Below are 26,370 nucleotides of genomic sequence, written 5' to 3' on the forward strand. Positions count from 1 at the left end.
TGGCCCCCATAGGGAACATAGTATATTCATGGATTGCGGCTGGGCACCAGTTTCCTGCTGAAAATCCACCTCCTGATATCTCCTGAGGTGGCGTTTAGTATTTTGGAGCAAATAGGAGTAATTTTTGGCATGACATCCCATTCCAGGCCAGGAACAGGTTTATTGAGGCTCCACATCTGCTCTCTTCACAATAAATATGGCCATCCAAGGAATGTTGGAGGGCATCATAGATTTGTAGAGTTGGAAGGGACCTGAGGATCATCTAGTCCAACCCCCTGCGATGTAGGAATCTCAACTAAGCATCCATGGCAGACGGACACCCAACCACTGCTTTAAAAACTCGAGTGTAGGAGAGTCCACAACCTCCCGAGGGAATCAGTTCCACTATCGAATTGCTCTTACTGTCAGGGGATTCCGACTAACCATCAGGAAGAACTTTCTTTCTTGTAACTTGAAACCATTAGTATGAATCCTACCCTCCCCCCCCCCCAAGCAGGAGAAAACAAACTTGCTCCATCTTCCATATGACGGTCCTTTAGATATTTGAAGATGGCTATCATGTCTCCTCTCAGTCTCCTCTTTTCCAGGCTAAATATACTCAGCTCCCTCAACCGTTCCTCATAAGGCTTGGTTTCCAGACCCTTGATCATCCTGGTTGCCCTCTGCGTATGTTCCAGCTTGTCAATATCTTTCTTAAATTGTGGCACCCAGAGCCGCACACAGTATTCCAGGTGTGGTGTGACCAAGGCAGAATAGAGTGGTACTATTACTTCCCTTTATCTTGGCACTATACAGTACTTCTGTTGATGAAGCCTAGTATAGCATTAACTTTTTTGCTGCTGCATCACACTGTTGACTCACGTTAAGCCTGTGGCCTACTAAGACCCTCAGATCCTTTTATTCACATGTACTATTGGTAAAAAAGGTAAAGGGACCCCTGACCATTAGGTCCAGCCGCAGACGACTCTGGGGTTGCGGCGCTCATCTCGCTTTACTGGCCGAGGGAGCTGGCGTACAGCTTCCGGGTCATGTGGCCAGCATGACTAAGCTGCTTCTGGTGAAACAGAGCAGTGCACAGAAACGCTGTTTACCTTCCCGCTGGAGTGGTACTTATTTATCTACTTGCACTTTGATGTGCTTTCGAACTGCTAGGTTGGCAGGAGCAGGGACCGAGCAACGGGAGCGCACCCCGTCACGGGGATTTGAACTCCCGACCTTCTGATCGGCAAGCCCTAGGCTCTGTGGTTTAACCCACAGCGCCACCTGCATCCCCTGTACTATTGGTAAGCCATCTTATATTTATGCAGCTGGTTATTCCTAACTAACACTTAAGGTTCTAATCTAACCCATATCTCTGAATATGGAAAGTTGTTCCTTTTTTAGTCGTCTTTTTCCCATTCAGTGACTCACCCTTTTTTCTGAATAGCTTTCAGAAGCGGCACACTTTCACAAGGAGCCTTTATTATGCATTCTGTTCTGTTCTTCCAGGGTGCTTGCAGCAGTGTCTGGAAATAGGCCACTTGTAGATAACTGTTTTGATACTGAGTGACACTGCTTATGATTGTTGCAGCAATGCACAGCTGTTGGGTCGTTCAGCGCTGTAATAAATCATTAAGGTAATACAAAAAAGCAGCCTTTTTTGTCTGATTTTCTATTTTTGAAAGCATGTCCTCATGCGCTTGTGTGAAGCAGCTGGGTTAAGATGAGAGCTGTTCCCTTGTGAGGCCTGTTCTTAAAAGCTGTTCTCTTCAATCAAAATGCTCTTCTTTCACAAAGAGAGGGGTTTTGTTTTGTGCGGAGCTTTCCCCAGCTCTCCAGAAGATCTTTGAATTTCTGGCTGGTAAGGATGTTAGAAAAAGCATTGGCACTTATTACATAGATGGTAATACAATGAGAGATTCTATGGGTGAATGGGATGGCGGCTCATTGAAAATCCTGCATATAATAAAACATAAGTGCAGTCCTAACCATATCTATGAAGAAGCAAGTCATTGAATTATTTGAGAGAGAAATGTGCTTCAAATATACTTTATGGTGTGTACACATTTGTTCCAGTGTAATTGGACAGCAACTTGCATTTAAAGGATTTACAATATGTATTTCCTACACTCCAGTGAAGGGGGGAGGGAGCTTAGATCTATTATGAGGCAAACCCAGAATCAGAAGGCAATGCAGTTAAATTACAGAATATTCTACCACAAGGTGTGGTAAAAGTCACCAACTCAGATGGCTCTGAAACGGGGTTGCAGAAACCAGTTGGAGAACATTGTGGTTCCTCAACACAGCCTGCTGCTAACCTGATGGTTGCTATTTTCCAGAAAGGAAGGATCCCAGCTAGAGGCAAGACAGGCTTTGGGATTAGCTTTGTTTATTTTGTCTTTAATTGAGATAATGGTTTTTCTGTCCCACACAGCTGTTAATTAACATTGCAAAGCTTGGGTGTTTGTTTTATTGCTATCTGAAGCTTAACTGGAATTGCACCTTTTATCCCTTTCATTGTCATTTGACCCTGGCTCTGACTTTCTTTGTGTGCAACACACACACACACACCTGCCAGCTGAGTGGGATAACAATCTTTATAGCAGCTGATGAAGGGGTGGACTCTAGTTCACGAAAGTTCATGCTGCAATCAAACCAACAGATCTGAACTGGCTTGGAAATCATAGACTATATTATAGAGTTGGAAGGGACTTTGAGGATCATCTAGTCCAATCCCCTGCAATGTAAAACTATGCAGCTGTCCCATACGGGGATCAAACCTGCTACCTTGTTACCTTGGCGTTAACAGCGTCACACTCTAAACAACTGAATCCTCCCTATAATCCTGAGGTGGGGCTCTAGATGATGTGGCGTTATGCACTTTGCACATGCCCGGAGGCACCCTTTCTAACACCCTGTGGTCCTCCCTCAACCGGACTCAACCCCACACCACACCCCCTCCACGCTGGCTCAGATTAAACCCTGGAAGGTGACAACCGCATCCTATGAACCTCTCTCCATCCTCCTCCTTCCCCTTTAAACGGGAGGTGCCATATTCGCCGACGGCGGGGGACTTCTCGGCTTCCCTCTATAGTTCCCCCTCTGAGCATCCGCACATGGTCTCTTCCCACCTCCGCCCTTTAATTGGCAAAGCGAATTCCTCTCCTCGGCTTTCCCATTTAGCCCCGCCCCGCCCGGCACGCCACACTCGCAAGCGGTTGCTAGGAGACGGGTAAACGCTACTCCAATCGGCGGGATCCGCTTGGCGGGGAGAAGAGCGGGGTAAGGAGGAGGTGCGGGGAAACGAGGGCGGGGGGCGGAATCCAGGGGTGCTTTTTATTATCTCGGCGTATGGAACACGCACGCTCTCCCTCCAGCGCCACACTTCCCACCCTCCCACCGTGGAATGGTACAGACCACCCCTCCCCTGCTCCTTCCTCGGCCTCGAGGCCGCTGGTGGAAGCTCCTATTGGTTAGCGGCACGACCTGCTTCCCGGCCCCGGATGCGAGAGATGCTGACTATGGTTACCTAAGCATGGTCAGGGAAAGCGCCGCCGGGGAATCTGCACATGCTCAGAGGCACTCTTGTTCTTTTTATTTTCTCTTTCTTTTTGAATGTCCTGGGGGTTAAGTTATTCTGACACTGGAAGGAAAAGCACCCAGAAGTCAGCCCAGGTGAGCCCGGGGTTGCCACCTTTGGGCAAAATACGGGACGGGCCAGGCAAAATAAAGGTCAGGTAGGGGTTGTTGCGGGGGAGGGGGCTAAACATTACTTTGCCTGGCGCAGGAGTGACTTCAAAGCAGTCCATTACCTGTACAATGATCAAATGGGAGCTATCCGTCCTTGCAAACATTCCAGCAACAATATCGAAAGGAAAACCTTCCCTGCCTGCTGAATTTCTGTTTGCCAGAATGCAGGGAACGAGCCAAAAAAGAAAAAAGAAAGAAAGAGGGGTGGGGAAGAGATAGCAACAAATTCTGTTTCTCTTCCGACCAGAGCTTTGCCTCCAACATCCTAACAGGGTTCGCGTAACCAGGGAGTCGTAACCTCCAACGACTCCTTCATAAATCCCTGTTTACACACACGAAAGCACCTTTCAAATTTAATACCAGCGTCCCTGCTACCTGTCAGTTTCCAGGTCAAGGGTGGGCAAGCTGTTTCTTGGACTCCAACCCCATCAGCAATAGCTGCGTGGCTGATAGTCATTGATGATGGAATTTGTAGTGCAGCAGCGTCAAAAGGGCCAGAGTTTTATTTCCCATTTAGATGTTTGATGCAGATATGGTGCCCAAAGCCGAGGTGGTTGGACTCTTCTTCTTCTTCGGACTACAAAGCCCATCATCCCAGATCATTGGCCATACTGACTGGGGCAGATGGGAGTTGGAGTCCAATGATACCTGGAGGGCATTACCTTGAGGTAATGCATTATGTCTGAAAGCTATGATAGCTAGCTAAGTTGGTGACCTTCTCTGACATTTGCTACCTGAAGCAAATTGCTGCCTGATGACCAGCCTTCCCAAAAGACCTTCTTTTCCAGGGCTTATGCTGCCTTCAACTGCTTCCCTCCACTATTGGGGAGCTTTACTCCTTTTCAACTGATTTCCTTCATGGTTGTTTGACTAGTAAATAAGACCTACATTGTCAAGTATATGAGACAGTTAAGGTTGCTTTGGTTACTGCTGCTCTGCCTGTTTTCTTTCATATTGGACTCTGTCAGGCTCTATTATTATTATTATTATTATTATTATTATTATTATTGTTATTATTTAGATGTATATACCACCATTCATAATATAAAGTTCACAATATAAAAAGCATAATAATGTAAGGCTTGCACAGATGCTTTAAAAAATCCATAATCCATAAAGTTACAACATGGAGCCAACATGGGAATATTGCATCACTCTTCATCGTGGCTGGCGCTGTGGGTTAAACCGCTGAGCCTAGGGCTTGCTGATCAGAAGGTAGGCGGTTCGAATCCCCGTGATGGGGTGAACTCCCGTTGCTTGGTCCCAGCTCCTGCCAACCTAGCAGTTCGAAAGCACATCAAAGTGCAAATAGATAAATAGGTACCGCTCTGGCGGGAAGGTAAACGGCGTTTCCACGCGCTGCTCTGTTTCCCCAGAAGCGGCTTAGTCATGCTGGCCACATGACCCGGAAGCTGTATGCCGGCTCCCTCGGCCAATAAAGTGAGATAAGTGCCGCAACCCCAGAGTCGTTCCTGACTGGACCTAATGGTTAGGGGTCCCTTTACCTTTACCTTTCATTGGTGATGTCATAGTCTTTAACCAATTAGTGCCCTGTGACACTCATGTAAACATAATCCCCATGGAAATTGCAAGGTTAATTGATTCCCTAGCTAGTTTCCCAGTGACAAAATATTGTGGTTTGTATTCTGGAACAAGTTAATATCGCCATAATAGAAGTCCTGTCTTGAAAAATTATGTCAGGAGTGCTGTGACAATTTCACTTCCATAGCCTTACAAAAATTCAATATAAGGTGATCAGTTCAACTCTATTGATCTCCCCTTGTTATCTGCCCTTTAGTTAGTTAGAGTCTACTACAGTCTTTTCAAGGTCCTTAAGGCAAGCTTGCAGCAGACTCATGTTTTCCCAGTATGGGTCAGGTGTGAATTATACACTAAAATAGCAACAGTTAAAAAGTGGTGCTGAAGGAATAATAGGAACTGTTTCTTTCCCATTTGCAGTGAGCACCATGGAGATTGTCTACGTTTATGTGAAGACGCGCAGTGAGTTCGGTCGACAATGCACCTTTTCGGACCGGATGGCAGAGGTCAATGTGGACATTCAGCCAGATCCACTGCAAGCTACAAATTTTATTGAAAGAGACCCCATTGATACTGGAGTGCAGTGTGCCGGTGATATGTCAGAGCATGAGGTAGAGTGTCTGATCTTGAAATACAACTTTCTACTTTTCTGCCTTTCGGCAGAATGCTGAAAGAGAAATGTATGGCTGATTATGCAGCATTTCCAAACCGCATATAATTCAGCTGGACAAGAAAAAGAGACTTCTGTTTACAGAACCTTGGCATTAGAAAAAAACATAAATAAGGGATCTAGATTTCTGTACTTTTCATAAAATCTTCATCCAGTGCAATGTGGCTTTATGGTGGCTATTGTTTTGGTGGCAGAGGGACGCAGGTGGCACTGTGGTCTAAACCAGTGTTTTTCAACCACTGTTCCGCGGCACACTAGTGTGCCGCGAGATGTTGCCTAGTGTGCCGTGGGAAAAATTGAAAAATTACTTTATATATTGTCAATATAGGCACAGAGTTAAATTTTTAAACATTTTTAAACATTTTTAAACATTTTAAAACATTTTTAAACATTTTTTAACATTTTCTAATGGTGGTGTGCCTCGAGATTTTTTCAATGAAACAAGTGTGCCTTTGCCCAAAAAAGGTTGAAAAACACTGGTCTAAACCACTGAGCCTCTTGGGCTTGCCGATCAGAAGGTCGGCGGTTCGAATCCATATGAACATTGTACCCAGGCTCCATCCCTGTCATTTCCAGTTAAAGGATCTCAGGGAGCAGGAGAAATATGAATTACCTTTGCTTGGGGGCCTGTACAACAGCTGCCAGTCCGAGTAGAAAATGCTGAGTTAGTGGCCCAGTAGGCTGCCAGTATAAGGAAGTGTCATTTATGCAGGAGGTATCTTTGCACAGCATGGTTCTTACTGGAATTTCTGTGCACAATTCTGTATATGGGAAGAAAATAAACAAATGCTTCTCATGTGCAAACCAGCCTATGGGTAGTAAGACTGTCAATGCTGGTTATCAGAAGATTTGAATGGACTCTGTAATGTGGATTAACGTCATCTGTGGTATTACGTGCTTGGCAATTGGTTGTGTTCTTTGTGTTATTCCTTTACATGCAACCCAATTGGTCGCCAAAACGTTCTCCTCTATGGCCTCCTCCATTTCTTACGTATGACCCTTGAGAATCATGGTCTTGTATCTGAGGCCTTGGCTGCTACTATTTAAAAAAGAAAGGGGGACTGAAGGCAGCTGTGGTTTTCCTTTACATCAGGTCAACACAGAAAGGTTTGAAATGGAAACTCGGGGCATCAACCACGTGGAAGGCGGCTGGCCTAAAGATGTCAACCCCTTGGAAATGGAACAGACCATTCGTTTCCGCAAGAAAGTTGAGAAGGATGAGAACTACATCAACGTCATTACTCAGCTGGGCAGTGTAAGTCCCTTTGGCCTCACTCTTTCAGCTCATCAGCCTAAGTCGAATCTTCGCAACCTGCTTTCCGTATTCCTTTTCCTTTGTTTTCTGCATGACCTCCCCAGGTTTGTTCTGTGGCCATCCGCTGATTGGTTCCATTACTTCTCTTGTAGCAAATGGATCACTGCATCAAGCAGAACAATGCCATCAATATCTATGAGGAGTACTTTGAGGAAGAGGAGTTGGCAGGAGTTACGGATGAGGCTCCATCAGCAAAAACTATCAATGTTTTCAGGTAACTCTCGAGCAGCCAGAAACCTCTGCCCTCTCTTCTAATCCAGCTTGAGATGATCTTTGGTTTTGCTGTAATGACTGAAATATTGCTGCTGCTGCTGCTGCCCTACAAGGTGTATTGATCGTTATTGACCCTAAATTATTTGGGCAGTCTGTATTTGAAGAATCGGATGGTCTTTCTTATCTATTATTTCCCTATCTGTCTGCAAGATGCTCCCAGCTGCCATTCACTGACGGTCCCTGAAACCAAGCATTGTCTATGAACATATCCCTGCTGTTTTCAGTTAGCTTGACATGGCAGGGTAGGGTATATTATTATGGCACTTTTCACTTCCATCTCCCCCTAAATGAAGACTAACTGTAGTGGCAGACATCATGTCCAGACAGTTAAAAAAAAAAGCCTAGAGTGATGAACAACTGTCTCTTTTGACTCCTTCTGATGATCTGTTCATTGAGCACTCTTCCTGATTTGCTTGCACAAAGTTTATGCAGAGGTTAGATTGTGCTTGGTATTTATTGAACATTTGCTCTGATTTGTTTATAGGGCAACTTACAGGGCTTGAAAAGTCAGCACCAACACTTTGAATTGTGCCCGGAAATGTACTGGAAGCCAATGCAGGTCTTTCAGGATTGTCGTATAACCACCCCATAAACAAATCAGGACAAATGCTCAATAAAGACCAGACTTTAGCCTAAGCTCTATGCAAACTTTGCGCAAGTGAATTAGGATGGACGCTGGAGAAGCTGGTCATCTGGTGGAAACCTTGGTAGGCTAAATGAAGAAGAAACTGAGAAACCATATATTATTCAGGCAGTAGTTATGACTTCTGGAACAACTGAACTGTGGGCGTTTGGTACTGGAAATAGACTCCCACCCCAGTGAAGGATTTCTGCAGCACCTTCTTCAAAATGCTCAGTGTTATAACAGACGCACATAAAACTCACTTGTCTGTGATATATATATATATTTATTTTTAGTTCTATGTGAGATTTGATGGCACAACCTGTTGCTTATGAGCAAATGAAATGCCGTTGTCTTCTTCTTTATTATCGAAAAGGGACCCAAACCCAATCAAAAGAACAGCCACACATCTCTCCTGGCACCCCGACAGAAGCCGGAAGCTGGCGGTCTCTTACGCCAGCCTAGAATTCCAGCGGAGTTCAAAAGACATGAGCTATGATTCATACATATGGGATCTTGGTAAGAAGGGGTGAAAGCGGCGATTATGGTTTCTGCGTAATTTCCCCTAGGCTGGGGCTGAGTGCTGGCAGATCCATCTCTTGCGGGAGATGCCTCCTGCCATGTCTGCCCTCTGCAGAATGGAGGAAGCAGGAAGGGTCTCTGACCTGGATTTTGCCCAACTCTAAAGGGTAGTCCCGCTATTAGTTCTGCCTCCCATTTCCTTGTTCTGCTCCTCACTTTTGTTTTCCTACTGCCTGCACTTTCAGGTGAATTTGCGCCCAGTTCAAGCATATTCAAGAACAGAAATGTTGCTTATGGCAGCCATGGGGTGCAGTGGGACGAGAGATAAGGGAATAAAATGGATTTTTTTTTTTACCGTTCACTTTAGAATTGTGAAGTCTGACAGTTAGTTTCTTCTCTATGGTAATTCTGCCCTCCCCCCCTTTTTTTTAGAAACCCCCAACAAACCAGAACTTGTTATCCGGCCATCCTCACCTTTGGTGTGCCTAGAGTACAACCCAAAAGACTCGCATATCCTGATTGGAGGATGCTACAATGGGCAGATAGGTAAGGGAAATGGTTAGCACACGGTAAAAAGTAGTGGGGAATTCGGGACCCTCATTGTGTACCTTGAAGTCTATTCCTGTTTGGATTTATCTGTAATTGTCCCTGGCAAGGCTTCACTCCAATAGTGCCGGAAAAGGAAATGGAGGAAGGGGGCTTGCAAACCATGTGCTTTCTATTAATATTTATCTTTTTTGTTGCAGTCTTTGAAAATATTTGCTGCTTTCAAAGCGTACATGAACTTTTTTTTAAAAAATCAAAAATCTGACAGCTACAGGCATCTAAAGCCAAAAATAAAAATAATTGGAGGCCAGGGTTAGTGGAAACTGATAACTGGTCCTAAGAGCAAAGGAAATCCATAGCGGAAGTTTAAAATTCCGCTTGCTCAGTCAGATCCACTTCTGCACCCACTGCTTTGAATGAAAACACAGTTATGAACTATCGTGGGAGTGTTTGTGTTCGATTTGCGTAACTCAGGAGTTTGGCATTTCTTGGAATAGAATTTGAATTGTGGAAAGCAGAATGCACGCAGCTGTTTTTATTCACGTGTTTAATCGGCATCTATCCTGCCCTCCAAACTTACACAACTCTGAATTAAAACAACGTGGCAAAAACAACATTACAATAAGAAAAATGGAACAACAAACAAAAAATTATTTGTCCTTTAGAAGCCTGGAAAAATGAAAAAGCTTTTGCCTCGTGCAGACAGTTTGGCAGTAAAGATCCCAGGTGAGCCTTCTAGGGAACAGCATTCCATAGGCAGGGTGCCACCACCGAGAAGGCTCTGGGGGATCCAATGTACTACCTTGGGTTGCCAGTTACCTGTTCTCTTCCATTCCCCATGTCTTAGGTTCTCATTGCCAGATGTTTTGTCTAGTCCTGATTGCTGTCCTCAGAGTGCTGCTTGGTTTTATACCTCTTTGAATGTGGGCTGTAACAGAGAGGCATACCTGAATGCCCTGCCACAGCTCGCCTTCCATTGCTGCTCTGTATATTAAAAAGAGAGCCTCGGATTTGCCCTTTATGCTCTGTCTCTTCCTAACTGCTGAGCAGATGGACCAGGATGAGTGTATTCACATGGTGTATTGCTGATACTTGCCTTGTTTTCAGAGAAGAGGGGGAAACGGCCACATTCACGGAATCTCTGTGAACTCTCGTGCTTGAAAGAACAGGCTGTTGTGCAGCCGGAATTTTGCCTCCCTACTTCCTTTGCAGAAGTTCTCATGCCAAAGACGTCACCCGTCACATTCCTCTTTTTCTTTTTTAATACATGAACAGCAGCATGTCTTTCTAGTAGTAGTAGGAACCTCTCCAAAGAAAACAGGAAGCAAAGCTCTGACTGCACCCTGTTATCTCCCACGCCCTTCCATGTACCATCAGGTACCACCACTGTTGGACACAGGAAACTGGGAGAGCTGACTCAGAGCATTCTTTATTTTCCTGTGTTTCCCACAAATACCATTTGGGGCTCTTGCTCCCCACTACGGCTGGGTAATATATTGATATATCATCCAAAGCCGGTTTGAATTCCATATTGTGATAGCGGTTTCATAATTTTTGACTGAGCAATATATCGCAAATCATGATGCTTGTTAGGGCTAGACGATATATCATCCACAACTTGTTTCAAGTCCATATCATGATAGTGGTTTCATAATATTTGACTGGGCAGTATATTGTGAATAGTGTGTGTGTGTGTGTGTGTGTGTTGTGCAAAAATCACAATGCAGGGGAAACAGTGAAGCCAGTCAATGCCTCTACATAGCTCCATCCTTATTTCAGATGTCATGATAGATCAGTTTATCCAGGGCCGGATTTAGGTTTGATGAGGCCCTAAGCTTCTGAACGTAACGGCGTCCTTTATATGTCCAGCTGTCCTTTGTCAACAACAAGTTGTCACTGTTTTTTGTGTTGCATATATGCTATATGGTAATTTATGGACCTAATGGGTATCTAAAGCCATTTGCACATAACAAAATATGTATTTTATGAAAGTAATTGTTGAACTGAAATACAGTTAAGAAGAAGTATATTAATAGTGAAATACAATTAAGAAGAAGTATATTAATAGTGAAGTAATTATTAAGCTCTAACTTTAAATGATTTTTTTATTCATAACAAACTTAGTAATGCAAACACATTGGCATTTGGCAATAACAAAAGTTCCTTTAGAAACACAATTTACAAAGACTCATAATCTAGTCTCTTTGGGGGGGGGCAAGAGAGTGGGGCCCTAAGCTATAGCTTGTTTAGCTTATACATAAATTGGGCACTGAGTATATCGCAATGTTCAGCTGGTGATATATCACAAAGTTGAAAACCAGCTCCGTTCTTATTTCGGACATTGTGATATATCGCGATGTTGTAAACCAGATATCGCCCAGCCCTACTCCCCCCAGGAAATAGTCTTACCATTTTCTGCTAAGGCTAACCCTTACCAAATAGGGGTTTTTCCGGCTTTGCACACTCCAGCCTGTCTTTTGGCTGGCTTCACCAGGGTGCTGTGTGGATGCGTAGTCACATTTCCATCAACAAGGCTGCTCTGGGGATCCTGTTCAGATTGGTACATGACATAGCTGCTGCTGTGAAGTGTTACCCAAGGAGCTCACGGCCCTGTTATTCATAATTGCCCCTGTTTGATTAACAAGAACGATTGTCTGCCATGGTTTTCAGAGTTCCACCAAGCACAGGTTTGCCAGGTCCATTTATGATCCGATTGCCTTTTTCATTCACATGTGCCCTTTGAGTTAATTATACTCCCTTTTATGTTTCTTTTGCCATTTTCATCAGCAATCAGATCTGACAGGGTCTCTATTACAGGGACGTTATTAAGCACTTCATAGGTGATGGAAGAGGGAGTTGATTTCACTTTGTCCTTCACAGGCCTCCCGAGGCAGGCAGTAATGGCCCCGTGAAACACACTCTGTCACCTCCAATGGCTCAATTATAACTGAACCATAGACAGCAAAAGCAATTCCCTGCTGTGTCTGCAGAAATCCAGCCCATCTGTGTGCTTTAAAAGGGAGAAGGGGGGGTGGCTCCTTTAAAAGAAGCCTCTGATAATGAAGCAGTTTTGAATTGGGTCTAAGGGTTAAAGCACACGCCAGAGACATCTGGTGAATTTCTGCTTCTGCCACAGACCGCATACAATTTATTTGGGGGGTTTTCCAATCCAAATAACAATCACCTCCTGTATCATTTTGGGGTATATTTAGATGAAGACATAGGGCACTTCGTGGCAATCAGTAATTTTCTTTACTAGTCCAGTATAGTGATGTTAAATTCTCGAGAATAATCTTTTGGAGAATATTCTCGAGAATATTCTCAATTAATGAGAATATTAGAGAATTTTCATTTAAAATAGGAGAATATTCATTTTAATGGGTTGACAATGATATAAAACACAGCTTGATAAACAAAACTGTATGCATACATATAAAAAAGAAGTCATTAACATTAAATATATTGTCATTATATGATAATATATTTCAGTATGTCAGTCTCTGGTAAATGGCACCTTGAACCATTGAATGGCACTGTAAAAACCAGTTACTGGCACTAAATAAAAATAAAGAAATGTCAACTGTTTAAATGAAGGCCACCTCACATGCTGTTACACATAATTGTATAGGCCTTGGTACTTTAAGTTATAAAGCATTAAAGCTAAAGCTACTTTCTGTAAAAAAATTAAAAAATCACACTGTATGGCCAAGGGTAAAGAATTGCTAAGAATAAGGTCACACCAAAATAGAAAAAAGGCTATTACATATAGTTGAAATACAAACGAATTCACATGTTCATCAAATTAAATGAATAGCATTTTTTAAAAAATGTTATCTGTATCTCACATTTCAGAACTGCCAATGGTGAATGACACAATGCCCAGTAATGTAACTGGATCAGGAAAAAAAACCATTCTTCATTACTTAACACTGGCAATATAACAGCTTGACTTATTATTTACTAGATTTTTTAAATGTGGGTTGCAAAACTGTTGTTACATTAGAATTTACAGTTAGTGGAGAATATTCTCTGGAGAATTTTCTAGCAGAGAATATTCTCACCTCACATCACTAGAGTATGGCATTTACAATGGCTCTTCCATTTATGGGCCTGAAAACTAAATGCAAATGCTGCAAAGCCATGATGTATACTTGATTTTTAAAAGAATTGCTCAATATATATTCCTGAAATCTAATTAATTGGGAGATTTATTCAAAATTAAAAGAAGTTTATGGTAGCATTTTGAGGATGAGCTGTAGACTGGAACAGTGTGGGTGGCAAAAAGAAGCTGGATTAACTTTTTGGAGTCGTTTCCCTGAGCATCATAGAATTGTAGAGTTGGAAGGGACCACGAGGGCCATCTGGTCCAACCCCCTGCAATGCAGGAATCTTTTGCCCAACGTGGGGCTCAAACCCACGATCCTGAGATTAAAAGATTCATAATCTACCAACTGAGCTAACCATAACCAAGGACCTTGATGCATGTTGAACAATTTCAAGCTAGGGCCCTCGAGTAATCTTATAGCCAAAAGATTCTGTTAACCTTGTTTGTGGAAGGAGGACCTGAGCATCTTTCAAGCGACCCACAATTGCTGTTTTCACTGCCCCTCAGCTTACTGGGACACTCGGAAAGGAGGACTGCCAGTGGAACTGACCACAGTCGAGCTTAGCCACCGAGATCCTGTGTATAATGCTATCTGGCTGCAGTCAAAGACTGGGACCGATTGTTTCTCTGGCTCCACCGATGGGCAGGTAAAAGACAGATACAGTACTGCCGTTTGCTATCTATAGGAAAGGGAGGAACTAGAGACATCTTCGTGCTGCTGCAGCTTTGCTCCAGGCTCTGTTGCTTTTAAAAAAATGACTTGAGCTTCTCGCTGCTTCTGTACCCTTGGCTGGTTCAAACGATCGACAGCATTTATCAGCTAAGCCACAGCACTGAATGCGGTACTTGTATCCTAGATGGCGAATCTAGCTGATGGTGTGTATCTCTGAAGAGCAGCCAGTAAGTAAGGCTTCTGGGTCGGTGCCCATCAAATAATCATTCAGCCATAGAGCAATGGATGCTCATGGGAAGATCTGTAGCTGGAAGCGCTATAGCAGAATGCAGAAGTAGACAGAAAAAGTAAGAAGGACTTGGTGCTGTGAGAATTCTACACTGTTCAGGAAGGAGAAGAAAAGGGAGAGGAGTCATTGGGTTGTTTCTAACTAATCGCAGGGGTCAGCAAACTTTTTCAGCAGGGGGCCGGTCCACTGTCCCTCAGACCTTGTGGGGGGCCGGACTATTTTTTTTGGGGGGGGGGGGAGAATGAACGAATCCCTATGCCCCACAAATAACCCAGAGATGCATTTTAAATAAAAGGACACATTCTACTCATGTAAAAACACGCTGATTCCCAGACCGTCCGCGGGCCAGATTCAGAAGGCGATTGGGCCGGATCTGGCCCCCGGGCCTTAGTTTGCCTACCCATGAACTAATGAAAGTATAAAACTCTCAGATGCCATAAAACCAGGGAAGCCAACTTGAGTAAAATATTGGGGGGAGGGCAGGTAAGTCCTGCCCCAAATAATCACATGACACGGCGTGCACACACCCCATTTGAATGGCAATGCCCATCAACTTGGGAAGGGGAGGCCCCCCCCAAATATTTTATTGGAGGGGCAAAGGCCCCTCTGCCCCTGGGAGTTGGCTCCTGTGGATAGAACATAGAGTTGGACCTTTGAAGCGGGGTGGGGTGGGGGTTGTAGAATAATTTCAACTGAATTTCACAGGTAGCTTCAGCTAGTACAGTATAATAATAAAAATTCTTGTCCTCTATATTGGGGGTGGGGTTGCCTTTATGAACCATTGCCGATTACTACCAATGGAGGACAGCATATGGTGGGGGGAAATGTGCTGTCCAGCTGATAAAAATGTTTATCTTGAAGAGTCTCTGGGAATAGAATCCATCTCATCCTGACAACAATCTTCTAGGTTGGCAGGTGAATTCCTTGCAGACCTGATGGCCTGCGAACTTTGAGTTCCTTTTTCTCTTCTTCCTTCCCTCCTAAATATCTAACACAGCTTGCTGTCTTGAGCCATCTGGGTGACTTATGTCTGTGATGCCCCTTGGTCACCTTTCTTTGCTCTTGTTCTCTGCTTTCACAGCACAGAATAATCTGAATGATTTGAACTAATCTGATGGGAATGTTCTGGGTACAGCAAGTCCTGGGCTCTGCACAAAGGATTCAATTAAGGGATTAGCGTGCCACTTCCAACCCTCCAATCCGAAGATTCGGTGAACAAGTTGACAAGCAGCAATGCTGAAGGCCAAGGGTGTGGATATTGGGGGTGAAAGGCTGGTGCCTAGAGCAGTTCAGGAGACGAGTGCTAGGAAAGAGCGTACATACTTGGTCACATTCGGAAACAATCCCTAGTGGGGAAACAGAGCCTGAAGATGGAATGAGCATAGAACGTCCTTCAGTACTATGCTGTTGATCAGCGATTAGACATTTTGATGCTAGATCTTGCAGTTCATGATGGGAGCCGATTCAGATGACTTATGTCGGCCACATGAGAGTTAAAATTAGCAATAGCCTGCTCACCTGAAGCTGTCATTAGATGGTTTCTCATCTCTTAAAATCAGCTAGTAAGATGTACAAAACAGTGTTGCAGCATGGAGAGTTCCTTATCAAGGTGCCAGTCATGTTTTCTCAGGTACCCCATTCCCTATGGTTTTCCATTGTTTTTCCCAACTCATGCTCAGCATTCCATGGGCAATGATCCTCTGCAGTCTTCACTGTGTTTTTGGGGAGGGTCCCTGCCTTAGGTTCCTCCCCCCAAACTTTGGGGTTCTCTCAAGCATGCTGATACCACCCCTCTTGTGTGTGGATGGCGCTGTTTGGGTTGTATAAGGATCAGCAATCAGACCATCGAGTTCACTAATAGTGTGGCAGAAACCTTTCATCTAATGAAATTGCCACCATTTCAGCAAGTTGTAAAATTAGCCATCTGAACCCACCCATAATGTGCCTCCCCCCCCCCGGAAAAGCATCAGTAATGGCATTTCTTTTTTCCAGGTTCTGTGGTGGGACATTCGTAAACTAGCTGAACCAACTGAAATACTAGTGATGGACATCAGTAGGAAAGGAATCTTGGAAAATGCTTTAGGAGCCATTGCCCTGGAATTTGAGCCAACCATGGTGAGCCTGCTCTGAATTCTCTCCTATGTATCTGAGTTCTAGGGAAGGCTTTTGTCTTCTTTCCCCACCTTTTAGTTTTTGGGTGCCACTAAAACCCTGTCCTCGGTTCCTAAGTGATACTATGTGGGGAGGTGACTAAAGGAGAGAAAACACATGATCCGGCTGGCGCTGATGCAAGGCAGTGAGCGAGTGGCGGGTCGTGGGGGTGGCGGGGGAGGGGCTGGGAAGTGTCACCCCCCCTCCCCTGGAACCCGGGGCGAAGCGCCCCCTACGCCCTGCCCTTCCTATGCCACTGGAGGGATCCATTGTTATATCTGGATAAGAAAAGCTAGCAAGTGCGTAGGAACAACTAGCATTTACTGAGGAACAGTGCAACTTTTAAAATATGGCTCACCTCCATGTTTGGGGTGGGGGGTGGGGGTGAGGAACACATTGACTAACGTTGTTAAATCTTCTAGCTCTGAAATGGCTGCTTCTGAGATTGGGGGTGTGGGAATCGGCTGCCGCTTGCAAAGGGATCTAATCTCTACAGCCAGGAGGGACTGAATCTCAATAAGCATCTTTATCTCTTTGTTAGGTGGCTAAGCAAGCCCCTAATCACTGAGGCTGCAGGTTTTCTGAGAGCCAGCAGGGAAGCTAAATTGCTAAGTGCATCACACACCCCAACAAGCCTAACTTTGAAGGTTGTGCAGGGGGACACATACACAAGTCCACAAAGTCTAAAGAACATAATATTTAGTGTTGTCATTGCGAAGATATTATTCTCCCCCGCCAGCTAGTGAATCGTATTCTGCACTCTGAAGGTGGAGGGATTGCCCTTTTCTGCTGTTTGCTGTGGTGTGTGGTCTTATCTTTTAATTTGTCAGAAGCAGAGTGGCTGGGGCAGACATATAGATAATAAGTTGTTGTTGTTGTTGTCAAGTTATGAGGCCAAGACATAGGACATCCCTTAGGCCAGGTGTGGTGATATCACCCCTTTAAGACTGGTTTATTTAAGACTGGTGGGACGTGGGTGGCGCTGTGGTCTAAACCACAGAGCCTAGGGCTTGCCATTCAGAAGGTCGGCGGTTCGAATCCCCGCGACGGTGTGAGTTCCCGTTGCTCAGTCCCAGCTCCTGCCCACCTAGCAGGTCAAAAGCACGTCAAAGTGCAAGTAGATAAATAGGTACCGCTCCAGCAGGAAGGTAAATGGCGTTTCCGTGCACTGCTCTGGTTTGCCAGAAGCGGCTTAGTCATGCTGGCCACATGACCCGGAAGCTGTCTGCAGACAAATGTCGGCTCCCTTGGCCTATAGAGCGAGGTGAGTGTGCAACCCCAGAGTCGACCGCGACCGGACCTAATGGTCAAGGGTACCTTTACATTTACCCTAAGACTGGTTTATATGAATGGGTTAGAACCTCAGAAATAATGAGCTTACATATAGCTGTCTCCCATTAAGGCTTCAAGGCCAGGGTCACAAGGTAATTGGGTGGAAGAGGTCCCATGGTCTAAGTTCCCATAAAACCTGGGTTTTTGAGAGCTCTCAGCAGCCAGCTTTACTGAGGTCAGCGTCTATTTGGGCTTTTGACAACCTCTTCTTCCGTTGCTCAGCCTACTGAGATTTAAGTGTAAGCATCTATGTTAATTAGCTGGATAGGTTAGGGTTTGTGGTTTTCTTACCTTCTGAGCTATATTAATCTGTATAAATTACTTGGCAAATCTTCTCTCATGGAGTTTTGCTTTAGTAAAGTCTGTGTATGATTTTACAAAACTGGGTCTGGTCTGAGTTCCTGAACCCTTAAATTCTGACCATGCTTTTCGGAACAAGGGTCATCCACCACACCGGGGATTCAGAATACACCCAGAAGTCGGCAGTAGTCTGGCATGGCATGGAGATAATCAAATATCTCAAGCCCAGGTCCTCGATAGGTCTGTATTGCTCAGTGATCTTTTACTAGATTACGTAGCAAGCACTCTCCCCAAATGACCTCAGCGTGGGACTGCTCATGTAGCTTTTGTAAAAAGTTACGAATAGCAACAAACCTCTCTTGTTTAATGAAGAAATAAATTTATTTATAAATAATAAGTTAATATTTATTAAATACTTTGCTTCTGTTTATTTATAAATAATAAGTTAATATTTATTAAATACTTTGCTTTTGGAAACGTATTTGTTCTGTTTAATTCACTTAAAGCTGCACACTTCTTTCTTGTTTTGTAGTGCCTCCCTCCCTCCCTCAAATAGCTATCACTGTACCCATTTGGGGCAAAGGGGGCACACTACAGCTGCTGAGCTAAGGCTAACATAACCATATTGCTTAGGGCTTAGGTGTAGGTGGTGGGGAATCTCTGCTTTAAATTATCTACAGATTCCACTTGTCCATCCTTTGGTGGCAAACCTATCTCAGTCTCTCCTTCCAGTGAATATTGTAAGTGCTGGATATCTTTGGGTTTTGTTGCTCTTGTCTCCTCGAACTTTGCAGCAATATTTATAAAAAAAATAACCAATCCACCATCACTTGCCTTTCTACTCCACGTGAGTCCTTTCATGAGCTCTGCTCTTTGGTCCAGGAAAAGAGAACCCACCACAGTGAAGCATAACAATAGCGTTTCATTGTGTTTCCACAGCCCACCAAGTTCATGGTGGGAACAGAGCAAGGGATTGTGATTTCCTGTAACCGCAAAGCCAAGACTGCTGCTGAGAAGATTGTCTGCACGTTCAGTGGGCACCACGGCCCAATCTATGCCTTGTCGAGGAATCCTTTCTACCCCAAGAACTTTTTGACCGTTGGGGACTGGACGGCACGCATTTGGTCAGAAGAGAGCAGAGAATCGTCGATCATGTGGACTAAGTAGGTGACACATTGTGTTGCCCATATATTGTTATTTTTAAAATTGCATACATGTCAGCTAGCCATAACAGTGGGTGCCTTGGTGCTGTGTGGCCACAATTTTTCCACCTTGAGGGTGCTCCAAGGTCAATTTCTGGCATATCTACCAATGAAGTGTTAGTTCAGTTGGTTGGAGCGTGGTGCTAATAATGCCAATGTTGCAAGTTCGATCCCCGTTTAGGATAGCTGCATATTCCTTTTCATTGCAGGGGGTTGAACTAGATCAGCGTTTCCCAAACCTGGGTCTCCAGCTGTTTTTGGACTACAACTCCCATCATCCTTAGCTAGCAGGACCAGTGGTCAGGGATGATGAGAACTGTAGTCCCAAAAAAGCTGGAGACCCCAAGTTTGGGAAACACTGGACTGGATCGTCATCGTTTTATTATTTGTGCCCTGCCCATCTGACTGGGTTGCCCCAGCCACATAATAAAACATTACACATTAAAAAGCTTCCCTAAACAGGGCTGCCTCAAGATGTCTTTTAAAGGTTGTATAGTTACTTATCTCCTTGACTTCCGGTGGGAGGGTGCTCCACAGGGTGGGCGCCACTACCAAGAAGGCCCTCTCTAGATGATCCTCAGGGTCCCTTCCATCTCTACAGTTCTATGATTCTGTGAAGTCCGTGTCAACGTAGCAATCTAAACAATCCTTTGTGTTTGTCTTCACTCTTTCCACCTTTGATAGCTGTTACACCTTATGCTCGTTTTGTGGTTTGGGGAGGCTGAATGCTTTAAGCAATTAATTGGTTGAAAGCACACTGAAACAGAGTGTCACGTCAGTGCTCCTCTGTGTGCAACGGAGAAAAGCAGTAGACTAGGAGATCCCTTCTGCTCTTAAACCAGCTGCCTCTCCCAAGTGTCTCAGAGCATAGCCAAGGCAATTGTGAAGAGTCAATGCAGCATGTTGGATTTCTCGGAAGGGTTGTAGGAAGGGTGTTAAGGAATCTTGTGGAAATACAGAACCTTGAGGTTTATACAAATTCCAGCCCTCAAGTGGACTGTGAAAGTGATATTGACTAACCGTGTACCTTCCAATGCCCAAGATATGCTAAATGTTTGCATCACAAACACAGGGAATTAACAGCAGACCTTCCAAGTGTCCCTATTTTCCAGGGACAGTCTTGGATTTATAGAAGCTGTCCCGGTTTCTGATTTGATCCTGGAATGTCCCGCTTTTCCTTAGGATGGCCCTATTTTCATTGGATAAATGTTGGAGGGTATGGAGTTATACGACACCGAGCCAAGGTGATAAGTAACTATACAACCTTTAGAAGACATCTGAAGGCAGCCCTGTATAGGGAAGTTTTTAAATGTTTTAAGTTTTGTCATGTTTTTATATATGTTGGAAGCCGCCCAGAGTGGCTGGGGCCCAGTCAGATGGGCAGGGTATAAATATTATTATTATTTATTATTATTTATTGGATGTCCCTATTTTCATCAGAGAAATATTGGAGGGTATGCCATAGGTTCCTGTTTCCCTTGTGGCACAGTAGATACACTTTTCCCTCCTTTGAAATACACTGTTTCATGCAAAGCTTCACTTTTAATAAACAGCAGGAGTAGGAAGCCTTTTAAATGGATCCTTTGAAACACAAGAAATGCTGCGTTCTTTGGCAGATACCATATGGCATACCTCACAGATGGGTGCTGGAGCACCACTCGGCCAGCTGTCTTCTTCACCACCAAGATGGATGGCACCCTTGATGTCTGGGACTTCCTCTTCAAACAGAATGACCCTACACTCAACTTGAAGGTGATTCTGGAGGGGGAAAACACATCCACATTTCATATTCTTCTGTTGCAGTCTTCCTGTTCTGAGACTTCCACTCTCTAGAGGCAGAACATTAACTTGGAAGATCTCTGGCTTGGTGCCCATTTGAAATTAAGTAGTGGTTTTTGTCACTTCTGCCGAACTTTGCAGTAGCCCTGGGTGACTCTGGTGCTGCAACGGTAGCCAAATAGTTAAGTCTGGGCTCCAGCAGGTAGCCACTTTCTTGGAAGGGAAAAGTTTGTACATCTGTGTGCCTTGTCCTGTTTGAAAATGGCTGCATTTTTGCCGCAGTTACATTTGTTTGAAAGCCTCTGCATGAAACAGTTTCCAAACATGCATAATTTCTGCAGGCTAAATGCTGATTTACACATGTATGTGTAAATATGGAAAAAACCTGTGTGCAAGGAAAATGTGGGGAGCATCCCCCAAAAGGTGGCAAGATGGGGCAACAGAATGGCATTTGAATAAAACCCTGAAAATTCTGTTTTGCTGTTGATCCTTTAAATCTGAGCTAAGCACTCAGTCCTTGAAAATGTACTGGCATTGAAATGCCAGCAAACCCTTCTCTCCTGAATGGGTCTTTCTTCAACAGGTCTGTGATGACCCTCTCTTCAGCCTACGTTTACAGGACAATGGGCGTTTTATTGGCTGTGGCTCCAAACTGGGTACGGTGACACTGCTGGAATTTTCCTCTGGCCTATGTACCTTGCAACGGAATGAGAAGAACCTGGCTTCCGCAGTGAGTGCCTCTTGCTTCCTAGGGGGCAGATTCAGGGCCGAGGCAAACATATCTCCCTGCAGGAATGTGTGCATGTGTTTTGTTCCTCTAGTTCAGGGGTGGGGAACCCTGTGGGCCTTTGGGCTTCTCCTCCTAGCCCTCAGGCCTCTGCCCTGGTCCTGTTCTGCACCCTCATCAAGTGCTTTGGCTTGCTCAGCCTGGATAGCTCAGTTGGTTGGAACATGGTACAGTATTAATAACGCCAAGGTTGCAGGTTCGATTCCAATATGAGGCAGCTGCATATTCCTACATTGGACTGGAAGATCCTCAGGGTCCCTTCCAACTCTATGATTCTATGACTCGAATGTGTCCTGGAATTGTGTGAATGCCTCCTGATAGCCTGATTGATATGGGTTTATTGTAAACTTTTTTGAAAGAATAAACTTGTAGAAAACTGATGGGATCTGCCATATACCTGTAGCTTTAAAATGTGATAGGTCTGCCTCTCTCTAATAGGAAGGTTAATGAACCATCACAGGACCCCAACACAGGGGTCAGAAACCCCATAGTCCAAAGCAGTGGCGTGACTGATTTAGCCTCCATGAGGTAGGCTGCTTCAGTTTCGCCTACGGGGCTCCCTTGATTCCTTTTCAGCCTGTAATCCTTCTGTGCACCTCAGATGTTTGAGCGGGAGACGAAACGAGAGAAGATTCTGGAGGCCCGCCACCGCGAAATGCGTCTTAAGGAGAGGACCAAGACAGAGAGCAAGGAGGACAGGGGCAAAGAGGACATAGACGAGGAGAAGCCGGAGGAGATCCTGGAACGAGTGCAGAAGGAGTTCTTTGACGTCATCGAGGGAGAGCTCAAGCGCAGGGAGCGAGCTAAAGCCAAGCACAAAACTGGCGAGGACCAGGTAACAGGGCCGCTGAAAAGGATGCCAAGGCTGACTCTGCAAGCACAGCGCAAAGTCAAGGGAGGTTGATGAGTCTTAAAATAGCTGCCAGGTATCATTTACGGAAATGTATGTAACCCTCGGATTGTCTGGCGATGAACGGCAGGATAGGAATTGCCTGCAGGAGGAGACAGATAAATAAATAAAGTAGAAGAAATAGCCTCCAAAAATGTGACATCATGGTACAGGGGCACTTAATGCATAGCAAGAGAAGGAGTGTTCCAGGAAGGTGTTTCAGATAGCCACATGTCTTACAACATCCTTCCATATTTCAGGAGCGGACATATGACGAAGAAGATGATGAACCAATCCTTCCTAAGGTCAGTATTCCTGATCCCACTCCCAAATATCATTGAATGCATGGGTAGACAAACTAAGGCCTGGGGGACAGATTTGGCCCAATCGCCTTCTAAATCCGGCCCACAGATAGACCAGCAATCAGCATGTTTTTACATGAGTAGAATGTATCCTTTTATTTAAAATGCATCTCTGGGTTATTTGTGGGGCATAGGAATTCGTTCATTTCCCCCCCCCCCAAAAAAATATAGTCTGTCCGCCCCCCACAAGGTCTGAGGGACAGTGGACCCAGCCCCCTGCTGAAAAACTTTGCTGACCCCTGATTTAATGTGTGGAGTGTCCTTGATCTGCAAGATATCCAAGAAACTCAGGACCCACCCCAAACTCCTTAAAATAGAAGAACACTCTGGTTAATGGAGCTTGCCCACTGACCCAAGCAAACTTTTCACACTAGCCAACAATAATGACCATAAAACAGGAGCATGGGTGGGATTGGTCCCTGCTCCTGCCAACCTAGCAGTTCGAAATCACGTCAAAGTGCAAGTAGATAAATAGGTACTGCTCCGGCGGGAAGGTAAACAGCATTTCCGTGCGCTGCTCTGGTTCGCCAGAAGCGGCTTAGTCATGCTGGCCACATGACCCAGAAGCTGTACACCGGCTCCCTCAGCCAATAAATCGAAATGAGCGCCACAACCCCAGAGTCGTCCGCGACTGGACCTAATGGTCGGGGTCCCTTTACCTTTATGAACATAATAATAGCCTCCAAGATCAAGCTAGAACAGTGTTTCCCAAACTTTGGCCTCTAGCTGTTTTTGGACTACAACTCCCATCATCCCTAGCTGGAAAGACCAGGGGCCATGAGTTCCATACTCTTCTTAGCTTTATTTCTGCCCCAGCCAGTTTGTGCGGCTACAGGGACCACGTTATGCTCTGGGCTGACCTGTGGCCTTCAGCAGAATCGTATGGCTGCATTACCTCAGATTGCAGGTGGGGTTTCCAAACTTATGTGTGTAGGAAAACCCTTTCCCCTGAATTTCTCGTTTTCTATGTGCAGTGGGTTGGTTTTTTGGTGGGTTATTTTTACTGTGGGATTAACAAAAATGCAATTCCTCACCTGTCTGAAGTGGTTTCCTATTCATTATGATAAGTTTTAATCCAGAAGAGATAAGGATATACCTCTCCCAGAGATTGATTTTGAGGGGAGATCACTTGTTAGTGCAAACTTGCAAAAACATATTCCTGATTTTTGTTTTTTGCAGGAGGAAGAGGAAGAGGAAGAAGAAGAAGAAGAAGAAGAAGAAGAAGAAGAAGAAGAAGAAGAAGAAGAGTGAATGGGGAACCCTGAAATTCCTGCATGGAATTTATATGCCTTCCTGTTTGCTCTTTCTATCATTTTTTTTTACACAACAGACTCTATCAATAAATGTAGCAACATTTTTTTTTGCACTTTTCTCCCCCTACTCTATCCTAATCCAAACGAGTGTCCAGCTGAGTCCTGAGTGCCTTTGCCATGGAAACTTGCAATAACTCTCAGTGCCAGAGGGACAGGAATAAAATTTGAGGTCACTGTGATGAATTAATAGCAATACAGGGCTGAAAACAAGAAAAGGAACTTCCGCATAGAGGACCCTTTAATATTCTGCACAGCAGAGAGAAATCCATCAATGCCAAGAAGGGGAAATTAGTCCTTTTGCAGCGCCTCTGCCACAGGGAGCAAGATGCTTTTGTTGCTGCCATCTGAAGGTGTGGTACAGTACAGATATAATGTTGAGTGGCATTAAAAAAGCACTTTAGGCAAGGCAGCCAAGAGACATAGGAGATAACAGTGATTTCAGATGGGGGCTTAATCTGCAAAAAGGTCATCGAGATATTATAAGCAGGTCATTATTAGCCATATGGGGTTCCCTGCCCAAATTTCTCCCAGAAACACATCTAGATTAAATAGGGGGGAATTAAAGATGGATATATATGTGGAGCCGCATCCCATAATAAATACCTGCGTGGAAGCATTCAGAGGCATCTAATAAGGGCCCATCCACACTTCTGCTTGTTCTGCACCTAGAAAGTTCGGGTCTGATTGGCTGTCTGCTTTTCCAAGCGGTTTTGCGTTTGCCCTGCTGCTTTCTCCAGGAAAACCCACTCTGGCAATAAATCGGAGGAAACATCAGTGGGGGGGGGGAACCCAATAGTGGGGTAGGAGAGCTGGATAAAATTTCACATCTGGCAACCTATGTGCCCCTTTGGTTTCAGTCATAGTACATGTGTAGATGACTCTTAAAAGCCTCGGACGCACATTTTCACTGTGGCCCAATAAATGTAGTTGGACTCCAACTCCCAGTGGTCAGGGATGATGGGAGCTGTAGTCCAACAATATATAAGGGTCTGGTGACTTCTGTTTCAGTGTATCTGAAGAAGTGTGCATGCACACGAAAGCTCATACCAAGAACAAACTTAGTTGGTCTCTAAGGTGCTGCGAGTTGGTCTCTAAGGTGCAGTGAGAGATTTCACTTTCTTGGGTTCCATGATCACTGCAGATGGTGACAGCAGTCACGAAATTAGAAGACGCCTGCTTCTTGGGAGAAAAGCAATGACAAACCTAGACAGCATCTTAAAAAGCAAAGACATCACCTTGCCGACAAAGGTCCGTATAGTTAAAGCTATGGTTTTCCCAGTAGTAATATACGGAAGTGAGAGCTGGACCATAAAGAAGGCTGATCGCCGTAGAATTGATGCTTTTGAATTATGGTGCTGGAGGAGACTCTTGAGAGTCCCATGGACTGCAAGAAGATCAAACCTATCCATTCTCAAAGAAATCAGCCCTGAGTGCTCACTAGAAGGACAGATCCTGAAGTTGAGGCTCCAGTACTTTGGCCACTTCATGAGAAGAGAAGACTCCCTAGAAAAGACCCTGATGTTGGGAAAGATGGAGGGCACAAGGAGAAGGGGACGACAGAGGATGAGATGGTTGGACAGTGTTCTCAAAGCTACTAACATGAGTTTGGCCAAACTGCGAGAGGCAGTGAAGGATAGGCGTGCCTGGCGTGCTCTGGTCCATGGGGTCACGAAGAGTCGGACACGACTGAACGACTGAACAACAACAAGGTGCTGCTGGAAGGAATATTTTTATTTTTTATTTTGTTAATACTTGGAGGGCCACATGCCCCCCCCGCTCTGTATTTTTCCCTTGGGGTGGTCAAATTGTGAACAATAATAATATAATAATACTATCTAGAAATATTGAACCCTTTGAGCTTTGGCGCCTGAATATATTTCCACAAAGGGTGGGTTTTCTTTCCAGTGTCACCCACTCACTTCTCCAACAGAGAGGTGTTAAATTTCATCTTCATCAGGCCAGCACAGTTCCA

The 26,370-nt window shown here is 44.7% G+C and overlaps 1 protein-coding gene across 4 annotated transcripts; it reads left to right on the forward strand.

The window, feature by feature from the left end:
- Positions 1–3,176: 3,176 nt before the first annotated feature.
- On the forward strand, positions 3,177–24,454 carry DNAI2 (dynein axonemal intermediate chain 2). 4 transcript variants are annotated; one of them, XM_033138956.1, is made up of 15 exons: positions 3,177–3,261; positions 5,689–5,879; positions 7,032–7,193; positions 7,346–7,467; positions 8,525–8,667; positions 9,103–9,216; positions 13,829–13,968; positions 16,276–16,398; positions 19,006–19,229; positions 20,885–21,020; positions 21,631–21,777; positions 22,436–22,669; positions 22,984–23,028; positions 24,265–24,279; positions 24,313–24,454. In XM_033138956.1, the coding sequence occupies exons 2-15, from the start codon at positions 5,697–5,699 to the stop codon at positions 24,334–24,336; spliced, it is 1,812 nt and encodes a 603-aa protein (XP_032994847.1). In that variant the 5' UTR covers positions 3,177–3,261; positions 5,689–5,696; the 3' UTR covers positions 24,337–24,454. The 4 variants fall into 4 exon arrangements, with proteins under 4 accessions (XP_032994847.1, XP_032994846.1, XP_032994848.1 ...); XM_033138955.1 differs by lacking the exon at positions 3,177–3,261 and adding an exon at positions 3,459–3,558; XM_033138957.1 differs by lacking the exon at positions 3,177–3,261 and adding an exon at positions 3,588–3,654.
- The last annotated feature ends 1,916 nt before the right edge of the window (positions 24,455–26,370 follow it).

The sequence above is a fragment of the Lacerta agilis genome, chromosome 2, assembly GCF_009819535.1.
Source record: "Lacerta agilis isolate rLacAgi1 chromosome 2, rLacAgi1.pri, whole genome shotgun sequence".
Classification (NCBI taxonomy): domain Eukaryota; kingdom Metazoa; phylum Chordata; class Lepidosauria; order Squamata; family Lacertidae; genus Lacerta; species Lacerta agilis.